Source organism: Melanerpes formicivorus, unplaced genomic scaffold (assembly GCF_026170545.1).
Source record: "Melanerpes formicivorus ecotype bairdi unplaced genomic scaffold, bMelFor1.0.p_v2 SCAF_65, whole genome shotgun sequence".
Taxonomy (NCBI): Eukaryota; Metazoa; Chordata; class Aves; order Piciformes; family Picidae; genus Melanerpes; species Melanerpes formicivorus.
The window spans coordinates 328,197-350,192 of record NW_027142417.1 but is presented as its reverse complement, the minus strand read 5'-3'; the positions used below and the strand labels follow the sequence as shown (position 1 = coordinate 350,192).

At 44.6% G+C, this 21,996-nt stretch overlaps 1 protein-coding gene across 2 annotated transcripts in view; it reads left to right on the top strand.

Moving 5' to 3' along the window:
• Window positions 1-6,694: 6,694 nt before the first annotated feature.
• Window positions 6,695-21,996, top strand: part of NSMAF (neutral sphingomyelinase activation associated factor) — a 31,858-nt gene continuing 16,556 nt past the window's right edge. The window contains exons 1-12 of one of the 2 annotated variants that reach the window (XM_068162444.1): window positions 6,696-6,800; window positions 13,752-13,841; window positions 13,938-14,016; window positions 14,110-14,177; window positions 14,265-14,301; window positions 15,434-15,484; window positions 18,069-18,140; window positions 18,517-18,564; window positions 18,665-18,717; window positions 19,195-19,324; window positions 20,241-20,312; window positions 21,135-21,243. In XM_068162444.1, coding sequence (XP_068018545.1) covers window positions 6,748-6,800; window positions 13,752-13,841; window positions 13,938-14,016; window positions 14,110-14,177; window positions 14,265-14,301; window positions 15,434-15,484; window positions 18,069-18,140; window positions 18,517-18,564; window positions 18,665-18,717; window positions 19,195-19,324; window positions 20,241-20,312; window positions 21,135-21,243 — 862 coding nt within the window. In that variant the 5' untranslated portion in view covers window positions 6,696-6,747. Of the gene's footprint in view, window positions 6,801-13,751; window positions 14,017-14,109; window positions 14,178-14,264; window positions 14,302-15,433; window positions 15,485-18,068; window positions 18,141-18,516; window positions 18,565-18,664; window positions 18,718-19,194; window positions 19,325-20,240; window positions 20,313-21,134; window positions 21,244-21,996 lie in introns of both variants that reach the window. The other variant, XM_068162445.1, reaches the window with a different exon arrangement.

Sequence of the window (21,996 nt, the reverse complement as noted above, 5' to 3'; positions counted from 1 at the left end):
TGCATTCACACAATGAACCCCATATTTAGTCTTGGAGTATTGGGACATTTCCTTGTAGATACTGAGACATGAGAAAGGGCAGGCTGTCCGTGATCTCTGCCACATGCAGGTGGCCACCTCATGGCCAGACATTTTGGTGGCAATGCCACTGTCTCAAACTTTGCAGGTATTTTTTCACTCTGCTTTAACACTGGGAGGTTTGCTTTGGCCTTTGGCATGCTGTGTTGGAAACCTGACTTTTGTTCTGCTCAGAAATGCTATGGATGCCATCACCTCATGGTGTTTGTAGCATATCATCAACTTTAACAACAGAGAGAACACAGCCAGCCAGCATTTCACAACTGTTTCTTGGTCTCGTGTTTGTTTCTTTTTAATCTCTTTTATGTCTGAAATCTGCCCTCAACCAAACAAAACATTTTAATCAGGCCAAGCCTTAAAAAGGGAAAATAACAACCCTGGCACAGAAATGTTGTTATGCTGGTGGTGATGAATATGTATCCAGTGTTAGTTTAGTGCCATCAAGTGACCAAAAATGTGAAACAGCATTTCTGCTTTGGGGTATTTTTTCCAGACTGTTTTGTTTTGTTCATCTAAGGAAAACTGACCTCTTATCATAACTACAGGGAAAGAGCTTCACAGGCCTTTGATGGTTTCCTTCTAGGCCATTTCTAATAAGAATCCCAAAGTTAGCCTCAACATTTTTTTTGGCATACTTTGATAAACCAAGGCTGCTTCTGACTTCTCAGTGGCCAAGGTTTGAAAAACTTCACTCCCCCCTCTGGATGAAACCTGAAGAATTCAATAAGAGGTCTCACCTAGGTGAAAACTCGGAACAACTTTTGTCTTGTGGTTGTATCTAAAGGCTTTGATGAAGGGTTGTGTTTTTTTAGTGAAGGACATCATAGCCTGGGTTTGTCAGTGCATAAATCCTTATTCTGTTTTCTGAAATGCAGATGATAACTCTGTCAGAAACAAGCATCCTAAGTGGATTGAAATCCTAAGTGGATTCTATGACATCCCCTGAATGTCTCTTTGCCTTTTTAGGGTGTCAGGGAGTGATAGGACTAGGGGGAATGGAACAAAAATAGAAATGGGTAGATTCAGATTGGATGTTAGGAAGAAGTCCTTCCCCATGAGGGTGGTGAGACACTGGCACAGGTTGCCCAGGGAGGTGGTAGAAGCCTCATCCCTGGAGATTTTGAAGTCCAGGCTGGATGTGGTTCTGAGCAACCTGCTGTAATGTGAGGTGTCTCTGCATGTGGCAGGGGGGTTGGAACTGGATGATCCTTGAGGTCCCTTCCAACCCTAACAATTCTATGATTCCATGAAATGGAGAGATGAGGGGAAACATTTAGGATTTAGTACATCCATTTATGATCTCATCAAACACTGCATAAACTTCTCATTCCTACCAACTGTTTTTCCAGATCTTATCTAAAATACATGTAAATTGAGTTCAGGCACTCAGTGATGTAGGAGATAAATACACATTAATTTTCTGTTTTCTTAGGGTGGAGGCAAACCCAGGCGCATCATTCCTGGAGGTGCATTGAGAGTGTTTTCTCCCAGCTCTGTTGTCCTGATTTCCCACCAGCAGACAGAGATGAGGATCAGCCATCAGGTAATTGTAAGCCCTGCAGCTGGCAGAAAAGCAATGCACACACCACAAAACACACCTGAGAGCAAAGGGAGAGCCTGACAGAGCTGAGCATCCATGGACAGGATGCTAAATACATTTTGAAAATCCTATGTCATGCCTTGGTGAGTGAGAAGCAAGCTTCAAGAACACTGCCAGGGCTGGCTGTGGTGGAGAGCAGAGTGGAGTATCACTACAAGCCATGCTAGCTGAACCCAAAGCAGAAATAATATCATTGGTCATTTTGTAAAAGTCAAAGTCTTGATGGTTCACCACATCTCTGCCTCAACAGACAAATTCCTACGTGGTGTGTAAGCAGCACTTGTGGTTACAGCTTCTGATGAAACACATAGAAGAACAAACCCTTGTGGTGCTGCTGTTTCACTTGAGCCTGTGGTTTGCAGTTGGATCTATCCTGTGAGAAATGAAAGCTCAGCACATAGCCTCTAGCTTATAAAGTGGTTTCATGTCTTCACTGGGAGCTGTGCATTCAGTATTTGGACATTTAGATGTTTTAAATGTGTGGCAATTTCCTGTCTTTTCATTATACTTCCTCCTGCTTTGTTTTTCACTTTCTTACTAAGTAATAACAGTTCATAACTTACAAACTATTTGCTTCTGTCTGGAAGAAAGTTGTGGAGAAAAGAGGTGTCAGTAATCTACAGGCAGAATTTTACCTTGCCTATCATAACATTTCTTTCTGCTAATGGCATCTGCTGGTGGTCTCCTAATTTAATTCAGACTTTGGGGAGTTTTCTGGTTTCATTCACTTTCTTATGGTCCAGTTGTCATTGTCATCAACAACTAATGTTGTCAGAACTAATCCAGTGCCACAGAACACAATACCCTGCCGGGTATTATACACATACAACCAAAAGATGCTCCTTTCCCCCATGAATTTACTGGTTTCTTACAAAAAGAGGCAACAAATCCTTACAGGAAAACAACCAGAGACAAAACCAACCAGCTCACAGGTACAGCTGGCTAGAAGAATGCATCCCACTTGTGGACACAGATGTGGTGATCCATGTAGTGATGACAGACCATATCCTTTGGTTTGGTTTTGGTTTTTAATCTTCTGTTTCCTTCTTCCCAAACCCCTTCTTGCTCAAGTTGGACTCGATGATCCTTGAGGTCTCTTCCAACCTTAGCGATACTGTGATACTGTCACCTAGAATTTCACCTCTGCTCCTGAATTAAAAGCAGTCTTCTTAAAATGCAGAAGACTGTTTTCCCCCTCTCCTTCTAACCAGTCAGCCAATAGTGGCCATGTTTTCACCACAATTAAAGGCACAGCTTACAAAGCAGCTATAAGAGCAAGATGCTTTATGTCCAGGGAACTTTCCCTGGACAGTTGCCTGGTGGACTGTCTGCCCAGGCATGTCTCATCATAGATTCACAGAATGGTTTGGGTTGAAAGGGACCTTAAAGATCATACTGTGATCTAGTCCAACCCCCTGCAAAGAGCAGGGATATCTTCAGCTAGAACAGGTTGCTCAATAGGAAGCAATTCCTTCTCCTTTGGTATGAGGTCTGAGATAAGAATGGTGAATAACAGACCTCTCTCCAGTAGAATCATGGAAAACTGTCTCAGACTAGAGCCTTAACTTGCATATTTGGCTAAATTTAAGTGAGGAGGATGACTATCTCATACTAGAGGCTTAACTTACATATTTGGCTAAATTTAAGTGAGAAGAATCTATCCTCAGGGCCTCGAGTACAATTATTTGCTGAAGAAATGCTGTAGTAAACAATGGCTGTGAACAAAAGAGTTGTTTGTATTCATTTGTCACTTCTCCTGATGCTCTGAAATGAAACTGACTCTATTGACTGGTGAGAGAGGATACAGCATTTTCCAGGTAAGAGAAAAATCTGGTCTTGCACTCAGAAATATCTCCACAGGATGATGTGTGTATTGCACATCACACAAAATGTGTCAAGTCTTCTAGATGGGCATGAAGAAGGAAGGGCCTTTATACATTTCTTGTGTGTTTTTCAACATCAGGAAAACAGCTGAATTGGTTGAGCACAGGAAAGAATAAAAGATGTGGTTCTTGATGAAAATAAAAAGGAGGAAGTGAAAATATGTCCTGATTTGGGTCTATTTTCCACAATTCAATGTAGCTGTATGCAAAGGGAGGAAGTTGGTGTGTCTGGGGTTTTTCTGAGGAGCTAATAAGGTATTTAAAACAACTTGCCCATGAGACAAGAGTGGATTCTGCTTACTTGACTGTAGAATCACAGGACATAAAAGGTCCAGGATATGCTTGTAATATTCTGGCAGTAGTCTGCTTCACAGGACAGAAACATTACCAGCCTGACTTCCATGAGGAATAAGGAGGAACTACTAAGTTTGATTTTAAAGGCAGAAGGTAAACTGGGTGAAAGTGATTATGACACAGGTTACAAAAACATGCTTCCCTACTTCAAGAAAATGAGGAAGGAAAAGCACATCCACATTGCCAACTACAGACTGCATGGTTGGGTAGAATTAGTTAAGCTAGCTTTAATCAAGCTAGTCTAGGGACTAAAAGAAGGCTCATCGTAATAGCATGCCATTCTATATGAGTTAATTAACCTCCCTTTGGTATGGCCTAGGCCTGAGCTTAGTCATTTAAAGCTAACCTATATTTTCTACAGAGAACAACAGACTCATTTTTAATTAAACATACAATAGCAAGCTATCTTGATGTGAACAAAAGGAAGCAGGGGAAGCTTAAGTAGACTGTGTTAACATCACACTAAGAGCTCTTCAAGGATTTGAAAAATGAAAAGTCATAATAAGGGGACCTAACTGCAGAGTAACATAAAAGAATATGAATAAAGGAATAAAATCACAAAGCTTACAGTACAAAATGAGTGACAGGGAAAAATGAGTATAAAGGGCAACAAGAAAAGGTTCTGGAAATGCATTAGAAATGCCCAGATACTTCAATTTATTTTACCACAGAATCTAGAGAAGGGATGAGTTTAAAAACTATTTAAATTGCACATATTCAAAGTTAACAGGGCCCTAAAGAATTTTACTTCATAATACATGAACAAAATAATCTCTTGAGTTGCTAAGAGATTACATAGATTCAAGGAGACTAGCAAAGGATAAAACGTGTCTATCTGAGGGGAGCAGGTCCAAAACTACCCTGATTAATTTTGATCCCAAGGAATAGTCTAGAAGAAATTCCACGATGAAGAGGTTGGCATCAGAAATGTCAGGAACAAAGGCTCACATCCCAGTCTAATGCTCTTCTTTTGTTTGCAGGTGATTTCACCCATTCAGTAGAGAAAGAGTAAGTATCACAGATCGTAGTATCATAGTATCAGTCAGGGTTGGAAGGGACCACAAGGATCATCTAGTTCCAACCCCCGTGCCATGGGCAGGGACACCCCACACTAGATCAGCCTGGCCAGAGCCTCATCCAGCCTGGGCTTAAACACCTCCAGGGATGGTGCCCCTTTATGACTTAATTAAAGGAATAGCCCCTGAAAGCTTTGCTTTTCTCCTGCCTGGGTCATTCTTAGAGACACCAACTCCTGCTTCAGTTTCTCTTGATTTAAATAGTCTTGGTGTAGCTATTTCCTACTGAGATGACCATAACTTGAAACTTCGTGGCAGCTGCCTTTCATCTGATTTTCGAGTCACAGTATCACTAAGGTTGGAAGAGACCTCGAGGATCATCGAGTCCAACCTGTAAACAGCCTCATCCAGCCTGGGCTTAAACACCTCCAGTGATGGGGCCTCAACCACCTCCCTGGACAACCCATTCCAGGGCTTCACCACTCTCATGGGGAAGAACCTCCTCCTCACATCCAGCCTCAATCTCCCCACCTCCAGCTTCATTCCATTCCCCCTAGTCCTATCACTACCTGAGATCCTGAGCAGTCCCTCCCCAGCCTTCCTGTAGCCCCCTTCAGATACTGGAAGGCCACAATTAGGTCACCTCGGAGCCTTTTCTTCTCCAGACTGAACAGCCCCAACTCCTTCAGTCTGTCCTCATAGGAGAGGTGTTTGGTAGAACTTAGACACTGTCTCAGGACAGTTTCGTTGAAACAAAAAGCAAAGGAAATAGAGCTTTCATGAAACCATCAGCCAGTTAGCATTCTGGAAAGCGTGCGCAGCGAGAACCCATAAGGATCCCTTTAGTTTCAGTTCTCCTCAGTATTTCCAGCAGCGATCTGTAAGGTGCAACAGGGTATATTAAAAAAACTACTCCCCAAAAGACAAGTAGCAAAGCAAACTTTTTTTAACCAGTGCATTAAATACTTCTCATACCCATGTTTATGGGTCCATACATGGAAAATGAGTAACAGTAACCCATGTACACCTGATTCAACCTCACTGCAGAGATGTGAGGATTTCTTGAGGTCTACGTGCCTGCAATTCTTATTGTTACTATGTGGAAAATTACATCCCTCTGTGAATCAGGGTTTTATTTGGCTTACAAGCATGTAAATAAATAGCAGTCTTTTTTTTTTTTCCTGAGATGGTGTCAGTAAATACCTTATAAACTGCTCAGGTACAAAGCAAACACGTAACCTAAGGTAGGTGCGTTTGTTTGCTTTTTAGTGCAAGTTAAGGGATTTCGATCTGCCTCTTCCTTCCACAGAAGTTTTATTAGGTTTCGAACACCTGTCAGAGCTTCACCTCCTGCGTGGTCTGTCGCACACGTTGTGGGCAGGAGGGATCCCACTGCAGTGGCATCAGACAGACAACTTGTATTTAACGCAAGTGAATAGAGGCGCTATGTAACACAGCGCGCACAGGAAGATGATTTGCAGCCCAGGCATGAAGCTCCGGGGACACCTTGAGGCAGCCCTGCGGCTGCGGGCCAGCTTCCCTCGCCCCGGGGCCGCCGAAGGGCCGCAGAGCCGCCGCAGCCCAGGCGAGGGCGCAGAGTCCTGGCTGCCGGCAGGCCGCTTCCCTCCAGCTGCTCCAGTCTCCTTCCTCCGCCTCTCCGGCCGCATAAACGGGGCGGGCACGGCGGCCGGGCCCGCCAGACCGGCTGAGTGCCTGCGGCCCCGGGCCAGCGCGCTCTCCCCGCCTCCCTGCGGCGCGGCCTGCCCGGGCCCGGCCTGCTGTGGCGGCGGCAGCAGCATCTAGGCCGGGCGGCTCCATGGCTTTCATCCGCAAGCGGCGGCTGGAGCGGGAGCTGTACTCCAGGGAGAGGTGAGCAGCTCTGCGCCGCCGGCCCCCGCCACCCCCGCTCGGCCTCCGCGGCTGGGCCGGGCAGCGCTCTGCCGGGCAGCGCTCTGCCGGGCAGCACCGGCTGGCGGCGTGCCGCGGTGCCTCGGCCTGCTCCCCCTTCTTCTCCGCGGTGTGTGCCCTGCGCCGGTGCGGAGGGACCGGCGCGGGGCTGCGGGGCGGGCAGGCGCGGGGCGGGCAGGCGCGGGGCCCGGTGGAGCTCGGGGGCAGTAGCGCAGAGCTCCGGGCAGGCCGGGAGCGCCGCGCAGGGGAGGGCTGCAGCGCTGGGCTTCGGCCTCCTCCTCACTGTTTTAATCGGCGGTTGCCGGCTCCCGGGAGTTGTGACTGAAAGGGCTGTGCAGCAAACCCAGGGAGCTGTGCACGCCGCCGGTCCTGTGTAAGCTGCGTGGAAATCGTGTCTGCGGAGCTGTGGGCTGGTTTGTTTATTCTCGGCTGTGTTGGTGGCGTGGAGTTGCAGCTCTGCTTCGCTCTAGGTGGAGTTTATTCATCATTTTTTTTTCTTCCTGAGCATTGTAATCGGCGTGTTGTCAGCCCTTAAATTACAGACTCTCTGCTGCCTCTTTAAAGTGTTAAAACTCAATTAAGCCAGTTCCTGCTCTCTGACTGCAAGTCCCTGTTCTGTGTTCCTGTGGCTAGCTGAGCATACGAGACGGGCTTATCACATCTGCCTGAGTGTATCTTGTATTTACTTCCTCAGCTAGGTCCCGCTGTCTTCTCTGCCGTTTGTTTGCATCAGTCTTATCACAACGTTTCAGAAGCCTTTGCAATCTTAATACTGTCTCTATATAGTAAGAGACTAGCACAGCAAGGGTGATGCCATGGAAGGACACGAGTGTTTGGGAGGAGCAGAGCTGCCCAGTTTCCTTCCACTGTGGAAGCGTGGAGCCAGGGGGGCTGGACGGCAAACTGGCCCAGTGCGAGTCCTGCGCGAATTCCTGATGCTGCTGTTTACGCAGAGCTGTTTATTGTTGGTCAGCAAGCCACATGACGAGCGCTTGGCTCGCTTTATATGCATTCTGATTCACAGCTGTTCAGCCTGTAAAGCTGCTGCGCTTTTTGAAGTGCTTTGTCATCGTTTATACCTTCTACTTGTTGCTTTCGGGGGCTGCTTGTGGTTTCAGCTGTGCGTGAGTGGCTGCAGGGAGAACGGACAAACTTCCTGTGCAGAGAAGAGAAGGATTTTTACTTTTGAAGTAAAATATCTGTAGTCTAGGCAAAGCTAGAACGACTGCATTAGCTCTGTTAAGGATTTAGTGTAAAGAATCTCTTCTTGAGAGGCTGAGAAAAAGGCCAAAGCTCATCACACTTGTCCCAAAGAACCTAAGTGGGAGCTAACTCTCTTCTTAACAGCCCAACATATCTGTCAGCATTACTGATCTGCAGCTGTTGAAAGTCTCTAATGAGAAATGCCTTTCTTTGCTCATATTGGGAAGCATTTTGAGGTCTTATTATTTGAGTTTGCCATTTGAGCAGTTGATGACACCTGATCTTACTCTCATTTCCACTGGCAGCTTTTCTGTCTACATGTCTGCAGACTCATTTCTGTTTCTTCCTCTTGCCTAACAAGTTGTGTAAAATAAACTTGTAGGTCGTGTCTCTCCTCTTCTCTCTTCCTCTGCTTTCCTGAATTAGGGAATCTTAAAATCACTTAAGTGAGTGCAAAGATTTTGGGCTTGGAAATAGCAAATGAGAGGTATCAAATTTTGCCTCCTCTTTTCCTTACAGCCCTGCCTTAAAATAGCAGCCAGACCCAAGCCCTTAGTATCATAGTATAGTATCAGTCAGAGTTGGAAAGGACCACAAGGATCATCTAGTTCCAACCCCCCTGGTTGGCAGGGACACCCCACACTAAATCAGGCTGGCCAGAGCCTCATCCAGCCTGGGCTTAAACACCTCCAGGGATGGTGCCCCTTTATGACTTAATTAAAGGAACAGCCCCTGAAAGCTTTTCTTTTCTCCTGCCTGGGTCATTCTTAGAGACACCAGCTCCTGCTTCAGTTTCTCTTGATTTAAATACTCTTGGTGTAGCTATTTCCTACTGAGATGACCAGAACTTGAAACTTCGTGGCAGCTGCCTTTCATCTGATTTTCGAGTCACAGTATCACTAAGGTTGGAAGAGACCTCGAGGATCATCGAGTCCAACCTGTAAATGTCTGTGGTTTGTTTCTTTTTTTGTCTGTTGTTGCTGTTATTTGTTAGTTGCTTGCTACAAAAATGGGATCTGTAAAAGTTCTGGTTCAAAGTACTGTGAAACTCAGTAGGGAAAAAGTTAATCTCCTTATGCAGTTGCTTTGAGGGGAAGGAAGATTTGGTGCAGGTGATCTGAAAAACGTATTTCCTCTGAACTAATTAGTTGGGCTGCTTTAATATCTGGGTACATAAGCTGCTTTGACTGTATGCAGTTTTCTAGAAGAAAACAGGAATATGCTGAAGTGTCCTGTGTGCACACACTGAAAGCAAGGAACAGGCTCTACTTTGCACTTGATTACACAAATCCACATCCTTACAGAGAAGGGTTCACTGGCAGGAACTTCCTCTTCAAATTCATCTGCATTTTGTCTCTGTTTCATCAGTGTTCATCCCCACGTGCTTGAAGTAAAGAAAGCTGAGAAATTGTATCCCTCTTTAATGAGTGTTGGGTGCATCCTTACCTAGTGTATTTGATCCCTGAAATGTTCAGCATTCAGGAATGGTTTTGTAGCTGTGTTCTTGGTGCTGTTGGTGGTGTGCCCAAACACAGGCAAGTTTTAGTGGAAGGGCTCTCTAAAAGATAGTTCTGCTGGTTTGTCTTGCATGCCACTCACCTTCCTGTTTGAGAGGTTCATCTCTTCTGCTAGGAACCTCACTCATGTGAAGTGGCCTACTGGCAGCACACAGATCTTGTCTGTGGTGGTGGCTTTGTCATTTGGGTGTTTTGTTTTGAAAGCTGTAGCCTTACCATGCTCTATTGGGCCAATCTACACCTAACAAAGGCTTTTACTCCAACATCAGCAATGAGTCTCACAGTTGGCCTGCAGACACTTTGCTCTTGTTAGGAGGAGGTTTAATTTTAGAATGGGTTTTACATTGCTGGCTGCTGCTGTTTTGGCCTGGCCTGGGTTTTCATCCCTGGCAACGTCCTTCTGCTGTCAGGGCTGTGCTTCCTGTGTCCTGTCAAGTGGTTGTGCAAGGGGGTGCCAGATCAGCCACTTGAAACCTTCACATCCCAGTAGATTTTGTCTGTGTGTTTTCTCTGATTAAAAATTCAATCACAGATTAACAATTTAAAGCAAAATCAGTGGGACTCCTTCTGCTGTGGGTGGCATAAATGGGATTTTGCCAGGACACTGATCCCTGCACATTCATTCATGTGTCTGAAATGAACAAGTCCTGTGCTTCAGTTGATAAGGTGGTGTTGGTATATAAGTTGTGGATTGCTTGGGGGTTGGGTTTTTCACCCCTGCATTGTTTGGTCCCATCTGAAATCTTTTCTGAGTGTAGTACAGAAGAAGATGCATGTCAAGTAAAGTCAAGGTAAAATTCTCCAGCAGACTAAGCCTGGTACAACCCAATCTGTTTTGTTTTGAGGATCTTTTACAGCATCTCTGGCAGGACTTAGAAACCCTAGGCTGTAATTTGTCAAGCGTGGTTTGCTACTTTGGTGCACCCTCTGAACCCTGCCAGGAATGTCTGGGTGCCAATTGGGTTCCCAAATCCTGTGTCTGGGGAGTGACATCATCCCTGGTGAAGTTTTGCAAGTGTTTTCCTGCTGCCTAGTCTTCCCTGTGCACCTGGGGTGCGTCCTTGACTCATACACCTCAGGTCATTCCTGAGTGGCAATTAAATGGCAGCTTTTGGAGAAAGGCAAAAAATAAACAGAGACATTTTCAGCTTTCTCTTTAGAAAAGATCAGCCAGAGTTCCTCAGGGCTTTGTTCTCTTCCAGCCCTACCTGTGGTTACCACGTCTTTCCACTCCTGTACATTAAGTTCTGTTTTTCTTGGCAAGGTTCCTGCACTAAATCTGATCTGTAACAGTTTGTGTCCTTCCACCCACCCTAAAGCTCAAAGCTTTGCCCTGGTGGCAGTGGTGCTGTCTTTTCCCTTCATCCTGCAAAGTGAAACTGCCTCTTTCTCAGCATCTCCTGTCTGTTTCCCTGCTGTCTGTAAATACTTGTTAAACCTCTTGGCAAGCCTGAAGTGTCATCCTGAGCAGCGATGGTTCTCCAGAAGGACCCTGTTGGTCCCATAACTGTCAGTGGCTCTTCTTATTTCTGTGGCAGAAGCCTGTTCTGTGAAGATAAAAGTTCTAACTCGGCTCTAGTAACATCTGATGAGACTCAGCTTTTCTTCTAACGATCCATAGGGTTGTAATAAAACACAGCCAAATGTCAATACTGAAGCTGTAAGGACTGAGATTGAATAGAAGAGAATAAACCAGGTTGGGAGAGACCTTCAAGGTCATCATGTCCAAGTTGAGGAAGTCCAGAGATGATGCTTCATAATCTCCAAAGTTTGCAATTAACTGCAACTTGAACTGGTCTAGATTTGTTTGCCAGTAGTGGAGATGCAGGTCTGAAATGTTTTGTTCCACCCATGAGCTGTTTTAAGTGGCAGTCAGCTTGCAGAGCATTCTGTGAGAAACAGATGACAGCTGAAGTTGTGTCTTCTGGAGAGGATATGTGAAGGCAAAGCCCTTAAAACCCCACTGGAAACTGGAGGTGTTCAAGAATCAAACAGTAACAGCAGCTGGGGTGGAGGCTGAAGGGACTTGTTGAGATTTGTGTTGGATTTTCTTAAGGAGCTTGATAAGCATCTGCTGTTCAAACCTGCATGTGTCCTAAGGTTTTAACAGCAGCTGTTTCTTAATAGCATCATAAAATACCTGTGCTCAGGAGAGGAGAGGTCAAGCTAATGCCATTTTGAAACAGCAGCAGAGACTTACAGCAAAATGTCCTGGACACACAGTTTTGAGTGTATGGATTTGAGTATATAACTATATAGTTATATAGTAAACCTTTATTGTTATCTTCTGGTTAATGCAACAGACACAACACAGATCTTACCTCAACAAGATGGGTTTTCCAATAACAGGCTTGCTTTCTGCTCTGAAATGTGCTTCTTTAATGAGCAGTTATTCAGTGTCTTCAGTTCATTTTATGAACTCTCAGCAGATTTATGGCTATTTGAATACTGCCCCGGGGACACTTTTTGTTTGGTATCATTGTCAGGGGCATTTCTCTAAAAGCAGATCACAAACAGTCCAAAGGAAGGAAAGAAAGCTCAAAGCTGTGTGTAAATACCAAGTGCTTCTCTGGATCAGCACAGCAGCTTGTTTGTGAGCACTGCTACTTGGAAGTGATAGAAGATGTTTCTGCTCCCACTGCTGTGCCTGTACCCACTGGCACTCTCCACAGCTGAAATGTGTTCACCTTCTTGTGCTAGTGCCCACTGGCACTCTTCACAGCTGAAGTGTGTTCACCTTCTTGTGCCAGTGCCCACTGGCACTCTCCACACCTGAAGTGTGTTCTCCTTCTTGTGCCAGTGCCCACTGGCACTCTTCACAGCTGAAATGTGTTCACCTTCTTGTGCCAGTGCCCACTGGCACTCTTCACACCTGAAATGTGTTCACCTTCTTGTGCCAGTGCCCACTGGCACTCTCCACTGCTGAAGTGTGTTCACCTTGTTAGGAAGGTTGGTGAGTTTTAGTGACTTGCATCAGGGTTTAAGTTAAGTTGTTAGATATGACATAAAACTGTGCTCTCTAATCTGGCCTCTTTGTTTTTACCTCATACCAGCACTGGCATTACTGTGATCCTGCAATGAAGTACTTCAGAAGGCTTCAGGGGTTTTAATTATTATTTATTTTTGTGCTCTTGAGGTTTGCTGTCTGTTGAATCAGTCCATGAACAGGCTTCCTGTGGGTTGAACAGGCACTGGTACAGAGGAAGTGCCTGGTTGGGGAAGGTGGTGATGCTTCCTCAGGGGCTGTCTGGCCTGAGCCTCAGCCCTCATGAAAACCCTGTCTGTGTTCTCAATTAACACTTCAGACCAATGCAGTCTGGCTTTGCTTTAGAAAGATCTAATCTCCTCCACCCCACATTTTTGGTTCCTTGGGTTCCCATTGTGTCACTGGGTGTTTTGACTGGCACAGAGTCAGAGAATCTCTCAAGTTGGAAGGGACTCACAATGGTCATCAAGTCTTGCAGGAATACCTGAAACTGAGAGCAATGACTGAGAGCATTGTCCAGATGCTCTTGGAACTGTGCAGGCACTGATGAGGGCTAAGCTAATGTTTGCTGGGGGAAAGCCTGGCTGTGTCAGGATAATTCCACCTGAGACTGGAGCAGAATCAAGTGTCTCACCTTAGGTGTGTTGGAGTATCAATCAGTCTTCATGTATGCACAGATTCTCCAGGTCACTTTTCATAGATTCATAGAATGGTTTAGCTTGGAAGGGACCTTAAAGATCATCTAATTCCAACTCCCCTGCCGTGGGCAGGGACACCTTTCATTAGTCCAGGTTGCTCAAGGCCTCATCCAACCTGGCCTTGAATACTTTCAGGGAGGGGACATTCACAACCTCCCTGGGCAGCCTGTTCCAGTGTTTTACCACCCTCACTGTAAAGTATATCATAGTGTCAGTCAGGGTTGGAAGGGACCACAAGGGTCAGCTAGTTCCAACCCCCCTGCCATGGGCAGGGACACCTCACTAGATCAGGCTGGCCAGAGCCTCATCCAGCCTGGGCTTAAACACCTCCTGATCTGTCTAAATCTACCCTCCTCAATTTGTTCTGTTAAAGTGTTCTTTTTAGATGAATTCATTCTTGGGCTTGGCACAGAATTCAGTGAAGATTTCCTAGCCATTTGATGTGTTTTATTAAGAATACTGTTAGAGTGTTTCCTTTCTTGACTGAATTACTGTTCTTTATTTGTAGGTTTTCACTGCTGCTTCTTAACCTGGAAGAGTATTACTTTGAACAGCACACAGCTAATCATATTGTAAATAAAGGTTGCAGAGATGAAAGGTACAACCCCCCTTGCATACATTCATTTACTGGAGTGGTCCCAGTCTCTGACACATCCCCAATTCTTTGTTTGTTTTTTTTTACTGTTCCTTCTAGAAAATTCAGAGGCTCCCTAAAAATCTGTTCCAAGTCAATCATTTTTGAACCTGATGACAACAACCAGCCCATTATCAAGGTAAGCAGAGCAAACTTAACAAGTCCTTGGTAACTTTAGATGATCTTTCATAAGCTTTTTTAAGGAGCTTTTATTTCTCTTAACTTGCTGCAGATACCACTGAGAGACTGCATTAGTATTAAGGCCCCAGAAGATCATGAAGCAAGCAACCCTTTCACACGGTATGAGAGTGTGAGTCACTCTGTGCATGTCTTAAGGTCCTTTTAAAGCTGAAACACCTTCCAACTGTCTTATTTACCTTGTTTTAGGGACACATCTGGAGGGATTTCTGTTGTCTGTAACCAGGTAAGACCTGTCTGGGACAGATGTGTAAAAGAGCAAGCTTACCTTAATGGTGTCTCTGTCAAAGCTGGGGTTTGAGGGTGGGAGGTTAACTAGAAGCAAAACTAATTAGTGTCAAAAATTGAGCATTAATGTGAAACTGATGCTGGAATTTTCAAGCTGTTAATGACTTCATTAAGTCATTAATTTGATAAAGTGAACTTTCTGCACTGTGCATTTTATAATGGAGCTTGGGGCAGTTTTAGAATTGAATGAAAGAGGAGAATAGGCTGAAGTGAAACTGATTATCAGTCGTCTTTGTTTTGATCTTGCTGGATTGTGTGCTACATTCTGCAGCTTCTCGTGGTAATGCCAAAGCCATCTTGATCCTTGCAGTTCAGCTTTGAGGAAACATTGCACTGTGCTCTATGTCCACCAACTAATTTTCAGTGTCCTGAAATACAGGGTTCAAGTTTCAGGTGAAAGCCATCTCTGCCTGTGGCAGGGGAATTGCATCCAAATGATCTTTAAGGTCCTTTCCAACCCAAACCATTCTGTTCCTAAGATTCTGAAGAAGGAAAGTAGTTTTATGTGGGTTTTAGGGAGGGAAGATCCTCTTAGATGCAAGAATAGCATCAGAGAAACAGAACTGTTCAAAAACAGGCTGTTGGGTGCAAGAGGAACTCTGATGTTCATGGCAGTTGAAACTGGGAACAAAATGTTTGGCAGTGGAAGAGGAGTTCATGTGAAGGTTTACACAGTAGTTTATGTTACAAGTTGCCCCTGTGGGGTAATTCCTGTCAGAACAGATCCCTGAGGGTATGAAGAAAAGAGAGGGAGGATCCTTCCACCAGATGGAGTAGACCAATGACTGTGTATCTTGGCTTTAATGTTGGAACTCATATGATTAGAGTAAAACCCCACTAATGAGAACATAAACAAGTAAACCTCTGAACTCAGTTGGGCACTTGGCCCTTTTGCAGTCAGCTGCAATAAAGGGTCATTGTTTTCCTGCAGTTTATCTGGGGTAGCTAGAGCAGGTTATTGCAACCCAGAGTTGTGCTTGCTTAAAGAGTGTTCTTGGCTTTGTCTTTATCACTCCTTCTGATTTATTATGACTTAAGGATTGAAACTGTAACCTCTCTTACTCTTTCAGGCTTTTCTCATTAAAGAAAGAAACATTATTGCACCCTATAAAACAGTAAGAGTAAGTAGATGTTTTGTCACTGTTCTTAGCAAACTGGTGGTTTGCAGGGATTGATGCTCTCATTTCTGGAAGGGTGAAGCAATTGCAGTTTGAGAAACAGGACATTACACTAAAAAACAATTGTGCATATTGTGTCTGAGCTCTTCAGGCCTGGGTTTGTGATATTTCTTGGAGGACACACTGCAGACCTGACACTTGCTATTTACCTTGCTGTGCAGCTCTGGGCACAGCAGTCAGAGCTGTCAGCTGGCTGCTTGTATTCAGTGGACACTGCAGCCTGGCTAAATGGCTTCTCCTCACTTCTGCTCACACTTGAGATGAGCGATTGCTAATTGATATTTCCCAGCTGAGTGCTTCACAGGTCAAAGAAGTGACAGACAAGGCTGCTCACAGCAGAAATCAGAGCTTACTTTGGATTGCTTTCTGCTATAATTCTGAGCCTGGAGGGTAAGGGTTTTTCATCTGGAATGTGGGATGAGCTAAGGCACACACCCAAAATTGAAACCCAGAGTCCTTAACCCCCATATCTGCCCAAGAAGTGAAGCAGAATTGTATTTCTTCAACATATTTTTTCAACTAAAACTCCCAAGAATTTGTGTTCCATGTGTGAAGTCTCTAAACTTGTGGTACTGGAATGAGCAGCAAAGAGTCAAGAGATGTCTCTGCTCTCTCAATGACTGCTGTGGGTTGCTTTTGTGCTTAGATCTCTCTGCAAACTAGGATCTTGATTTCCTTTGCTTATTTTCTTTATGCCATTCATTCTTCATGTGCTAAATGTGCTTTCTGGTCTTTCTGTTCTGTTCTGCCTCCATCTGCAAGATTTATGAACTATCACACCAATATCTTCTCACACTGCCAACAGAGTGAAAAAGAAAAGCACCAAAAGGGTTGTGTAGGTTTTTCACTTTATTTTCCTGCTGAGTCAAGACTCCTTCATACCTCAAACATTTCTGTCAGTTAGCCATTGCACTTTACCTCACAAAAGTACAGCTGTGTGTCTGCATATTAGAACAGGAAATGTAGTTGGCCTTCAGATTTTTCTGTTCCTGCTAAATGTCTTCTGCTTGAATCATTTCCAGTTCCAGGTGTGTCACTGAGTGCTGGAATCTGGTTGTACATTTTAGCTTCCATGTCTTGCATTGATTGGTTCAGATCAATTACAAAATGCTGAGGTATTGTCTTTGCATAAGGCTGGAGAGCTACAGAGACAAAAGCTTTTATGTTGTTGGCTGTAAGCAATCCTTGTAGACCATCCACTAGGACTTCTAAAAGCTGTGCTCTCCCTGTTGAGGGGGAAATGGTGCTCTGGGTGAAACATTACAAGGCTTTTATCTAAATTGCCACTGAATCTCTTGTCTGTCTTTAGCTCCGTTTGCTTCCTGAAGCATGCTCTCCTCTCAGATTGCTGTTCTGTCAGCTCAAATCACATACAATACAATGGAGGTCATCTAGATTTCCATCAAGAGAAGGCTCTGGGGAGACCTTACTGTGGCCTTTCAGCACATAAAGGGGGTGATCAGAAAGCTGGGGACAGACTTCTTAGGAGGGCCTCTTGTGACAGGATAAGGGGTGATGGTTTGAAACTGAAGAGGGGAGATTTAGACAAGAGGACACAGTCTCAAGTGGTGCCAGGGGAAGGTTAGGCTGGAGGTGAGGAGAAAGTTCTTCCTAGAGAGAGTTGTTAGCCATTGGAATGTGCTGCCCAGGGAGGTGGTGGAGTCCCCATCCCTGGAGGTGTTCAAGAGAGGATTGGATGTGGCACTTGATGCCATGGTTTAGTACTCATGAGGTATTGGGTGACAGGTTGAACTTGATGATCTTGGAGGTCTTTTCCAACCTTATTGATTCTATGATTCTATGACTCTGAAATTTCTTACAGTGAGGGTGGTGAGACTGTGGCCCAGAGAGGTGGTCCATGCCCCATCCCTGGAAGTACTCCAGGTCAGGTTTTGAGCTACCTGCTTTAGTTGAAGGTGTCCCTGTTCGCTTCAGGGAAGTTGGGCAGCATGATCTTTAAAGGTCCCTTCCAACTCAATCTGGTTTATGATTCTGTGATCTCTTCTTTCCTTTGGCTTTAGAGTAATCAACTGTAGCCACTGATCAGTGTCTTGACATAGTCTTACTGATCACTCTTCTTGTCACAGAAAATTACAAACCCCTGCAGAAATGTGGTGGTACCACATGCAGGAGTCATCAAAGGATCCCACCACCTTTGCTAAGTATGAGTAACAGTTAACATCAGTTGATCCCTGCACATCCTTTTAATGTATTAAAGTCAAACCCAGCAGTAGAGACTGTGAAATGACTCTTCAGAAAGCTGGGAAAACTTTGTAGGGGGAAATTAGGGCACATACATGGGGGGGGGGGGGGATGTGTTAAGTGTTTCTTAATGAGTAGTCAAAACAGGTTGTGATTGGGTTTGGGATTGGGAGCGTATTTGTAAATAAAAGCAAAATCAAGTTCACCATTTCCCTTTGGAATGTTTCAAGCTTTGACCAGCTTTCAGAGCATTTTAATTGGAGTTTTATTTTTCACTGAGCTTCATTTTAAATTCATTTTGCAGTAAATGTTGTTTTGCTTTCAGGGCAAATCAGAACACCTATTCCAACTGGATGTTGCTGGGAAACTAGGAGATGTTGTGCAGACTCTGCATCAGGTATGTGGTTGGTTATTTGCTACCACCACGCACTTCTTCACAGCATCTTTTTGGTGAGCTCTCTCAAATATTTATTCTTAAGGTAAAATTCTTGGAGTAATTCTTGGAGTATGTATTTTTAACCTGCAGTAGTTGCCCACAGGATGTAGCTCAGAGCACAGTTCTGACAGGTTGTGTAAGCTACCCACAGGAGCTTGTATTCTGCAGGGTGGTAGTATGCAAAGTACTAACATGGCAGTGAACAAACTTCCCACAGAAATAATAGTGGCTCTTTTAGTGCTTCTTCACCAAGAATGCCAAAGCTCCTCAGGTTTCTCACTTCTGAGCTCTGTGGGAGACCTCTCTGCTGTTTCACTTAAACCTCCTTGTTCTCTAGCTTTACAGGGCTTCTTGTCTGGATAAGATGGGAGACCAAGCTGCCATGGTAAGTCTCTGATTATTTCTGGTATCACTGTTTCACCATAAACATGTAATTGCATTTGGCTCCTAGACTGTGTTGACTGTTTGTTTTCCTTCCACATTAGATAACTGCCATATTGCAGTCACGCTTGGCCAGAACTTCATTTGATAAAAACAGGTAACTTCTCCTCATTTTCTGCTGGAAGTGGTCTTCAGCTGGTTGGTTTAGTCCACTGCATCAGTACTTACAGGTTCTCATTTGGGGCAGCCAAAGTTCTGTAATTCAGAGCTATCTTTGCATTCTGAGCCCTCTGAAGAGTGGAGAATGGGCAGGTGAATGTGTTACTTTGATTTCATCTCCAAACTGGTCAGTGTATCTGAAACTGGGCATCAGTATATGCCAAATAAAGCCCTGTAAAGTCCTCTGGCTTACTGCTCTGAGACTGGTGCAGAAAGTAGCAACTTCCCTTTCTGGAGTGCCTGTTCAAGTGGTGGTCTCAACAAAGAGCTTTCTTCATGTCTAAAATAGGCTTAGCAAGTCCCCATTCTAATGTCCCAAGGTTGTAAGATAACCTAAAACCTTTCTAAGGAATTTAAGAGTAGCTTTACCAAAGCAAGTACTGGAGGTAAACTTACTCCCTTTCTTCACTTGTAGATTTCAAAGCATATCTGAAACGCTGCATATGGAATGTAAAGCAGAAATGGTGACACCACTGGTGACTAATCCAGGGCATGTGTGTGTTACTGATGCTAACTTGTACTTCCAGCCTCTTAATGGATATCCTGTAAGTGCCTCCTAGATGGTCTTGCATACGATGTGAGCACGCTGCCCCTCTCATGGACACTTCTCATTCTCTGTACTACTCCTCTTAAATGCACTTGGAGCACATCTCCAAGGAGAGTCTCTTTCCAGTTACAACCAGAAGCTCCTTAGTTTTCCTTTGGGCTGTGCTGCTCTGCTGCATTCAGTGTACCTCTGCTTCTGAGGTTTTACTCTGTCCTCACTTGCTTAAAGTTGACCTCCTACTGACAAAGCCCAGAATGTCCTTTGCTTATTTTCTGTTAATATTTAAAGATGGCTTTTTGCAACCTTTAAGCTAAATGCCTTAACCTTGCTCTCTGATGTGGGAACTTTATAGACAGTTTATGTCAGAAGATCTTGGCTAAGTTTTGAACTGATCATCTCTGTGTCTAGAGGAAACTGGGTGCATGTCACAGACAGAATGCTGCTTTGGAACTCTGTCACAGACACAGCAGTGATAATCTTAGCAGGCCACTAACTGTGCTTAGCTATGCCCAGGCAAGGCAATTGTGCTTCACAGCTGAGGATGACAAAATGCCATTCAGTGTCCCTTCAGCAGGTGGCACCATTGGCAAACAGTTTGCTCAGCAGCCCACTGGGCTTATTTTCTGTCGAGTTTCTTGTGTTCTGCTCCTCTCTTGCATGACTATTGGAGCTGGCAGCAGGCTGGGGTGACAAGACTCTAGTCCTTACTTATTCTTAAACTTGTTTGCTACTCAGGCAAGGCCCAACAGCCAAGACAAGCTTCCTCCTAACGGCTTAGCTCGAATCACGTGGTTGGATATTCTCATATTGCTTGTACCTCTAGTCAAGAGAAACTTGAGACTGACTGAAGAGGTTTAAGTAGAGCATGTGGCTTCTAAAAGATCTCCATCTTTTCTTTCTCCTCCCCCTCCCAGAAGCCAGTTGTACAAATAACACTGCAAAACGTGCGGCGCATCTACAAGAGACGACACGGGCTCATGCCGCTGGTAAGCTCCAGTGGGGATTTGTTAACTGTCCTGACACCTCCAGCTGTGTGGGTATTGTTAGGTAAAAGCCATGTGAGTGGAGTGTGTAGTCAGCAGCACTCAAAAGTCCTGTCTGTTATTTAAATGGTTTCATTCCCTCTGCTGTCAAAAAGGATGAAAACAGGAAGAGCGATTTCTGCCGAGGATGAAAAACTTCTTTCATAAGCAGTTGGTGTAGGGGAGGGGAGGAAGGGAGCACCTCCAGGGAGCAATTCTTTCTGTTTGTCTCAAACACCTAGCTTGGGATTGGATGAATTACTCTCTCATGGTGGATTTACTCTCTGGATTGATTCATGGAGCGAGCTGGATCACTGGTTCAGACTGAGACTGATGTGGAGTGATGAGTCCTGCAGTTCGTGGCTGAGGGGTGGTGAGGGTGCCACAGTGGAGCCTCAGCTGTAGGCTTTCAGTGTCTGCACTGAAGTGTCAGTCTTTGACAAAATCTGTGTCTCAAAACACATTTCAACTGAGTAGACATTTAACTCTGCCTCACTCCATTCACTTGGGACAAAGCAGTTTATTACCTGTGCTTAATCAATCCAGACAGAGCCAATCTGTGGACAGCTATAAACTACAGAGCTATTTGCTCAGCTGGGTGTGAACTGAATGCTTTCATGATTGGAAATGGGAAAGATGAAAATGTTAGACACTGTGAGCAGAACTGCTGCCTAGTTTGGAGTCTGAGGTTTTAGGGATTACTAACTGGAATATTGTGTTAAAACCCATGAATATTACAGCTTGTGACTAATTGCTCTCATTTCCTCTCCCCCTTTAACTTCTAAGGGACTTGAAGTGTTTTGCACAGAGAATGATCTGTGTTCTGACATCTACTTGAAGTTCTACAACTACCAAGACCGAGATGAGCTCTATTACCTTATTGCAACATACATAGGTTTGCAGCATTTATTTCTTCATGTACCCTGTACTGCCTTGGAGGGGGGGAACTGTGTCTGGGTTTTGCTCTATTTGCTATTTGTGGGAAGAATGAGAAGAACAAACAGGTGTAATAATAATAAGCAATTGCCAGAAATAAGCACAAAGTTCAGAATGAGTGCTGCAAAGCTGCATGGATTCTGTTTGTGTTTGGAGAGCTGGATGTGAAGGCTGAGATAACATTATTAAGGTGAAACTAATTCTTTTGATTTGCACAACTTTGACAATTTAACCCTGCCCCCCAAACCAGCCAACCAAATCACAAACCAAAGCAACCCCCCAAAACCTTTTCTCTTCAAAGCAAGGGGTGAATACACTCCACTCAGCTGAACTGTGTTTTGATGAAAGAATATAAACTGGCTCAGCATGGTTTGGGTTGGAAGGGACCTCCAAAGGTCATCTAGGACAGCCTAAGATAGCAAAGAAACCTCTCCAATTTCATATTAAGGTGGGGGGGCAGAACAAACTCAATACTCCCAGATCATTTTGTTGTACCTTATAGCTATTGAATCGAGAGTAGTGCAGTGCTGAATTTCCTGAGCCCCTGCCTCATGCTTCAGACAGAAGCTCCAGGTTCAGAATTCCTTCTTTTGAGTGGTGGTCCAGTTTTATTTTCCTCTAGCCTCTCATCCAGTGGTTCTGAAACTGAATCCTCTTTACATAAGACTTCTTTCTGCCAGTCATTGCTGGTGGGCATTTTCACTTGTCCAGT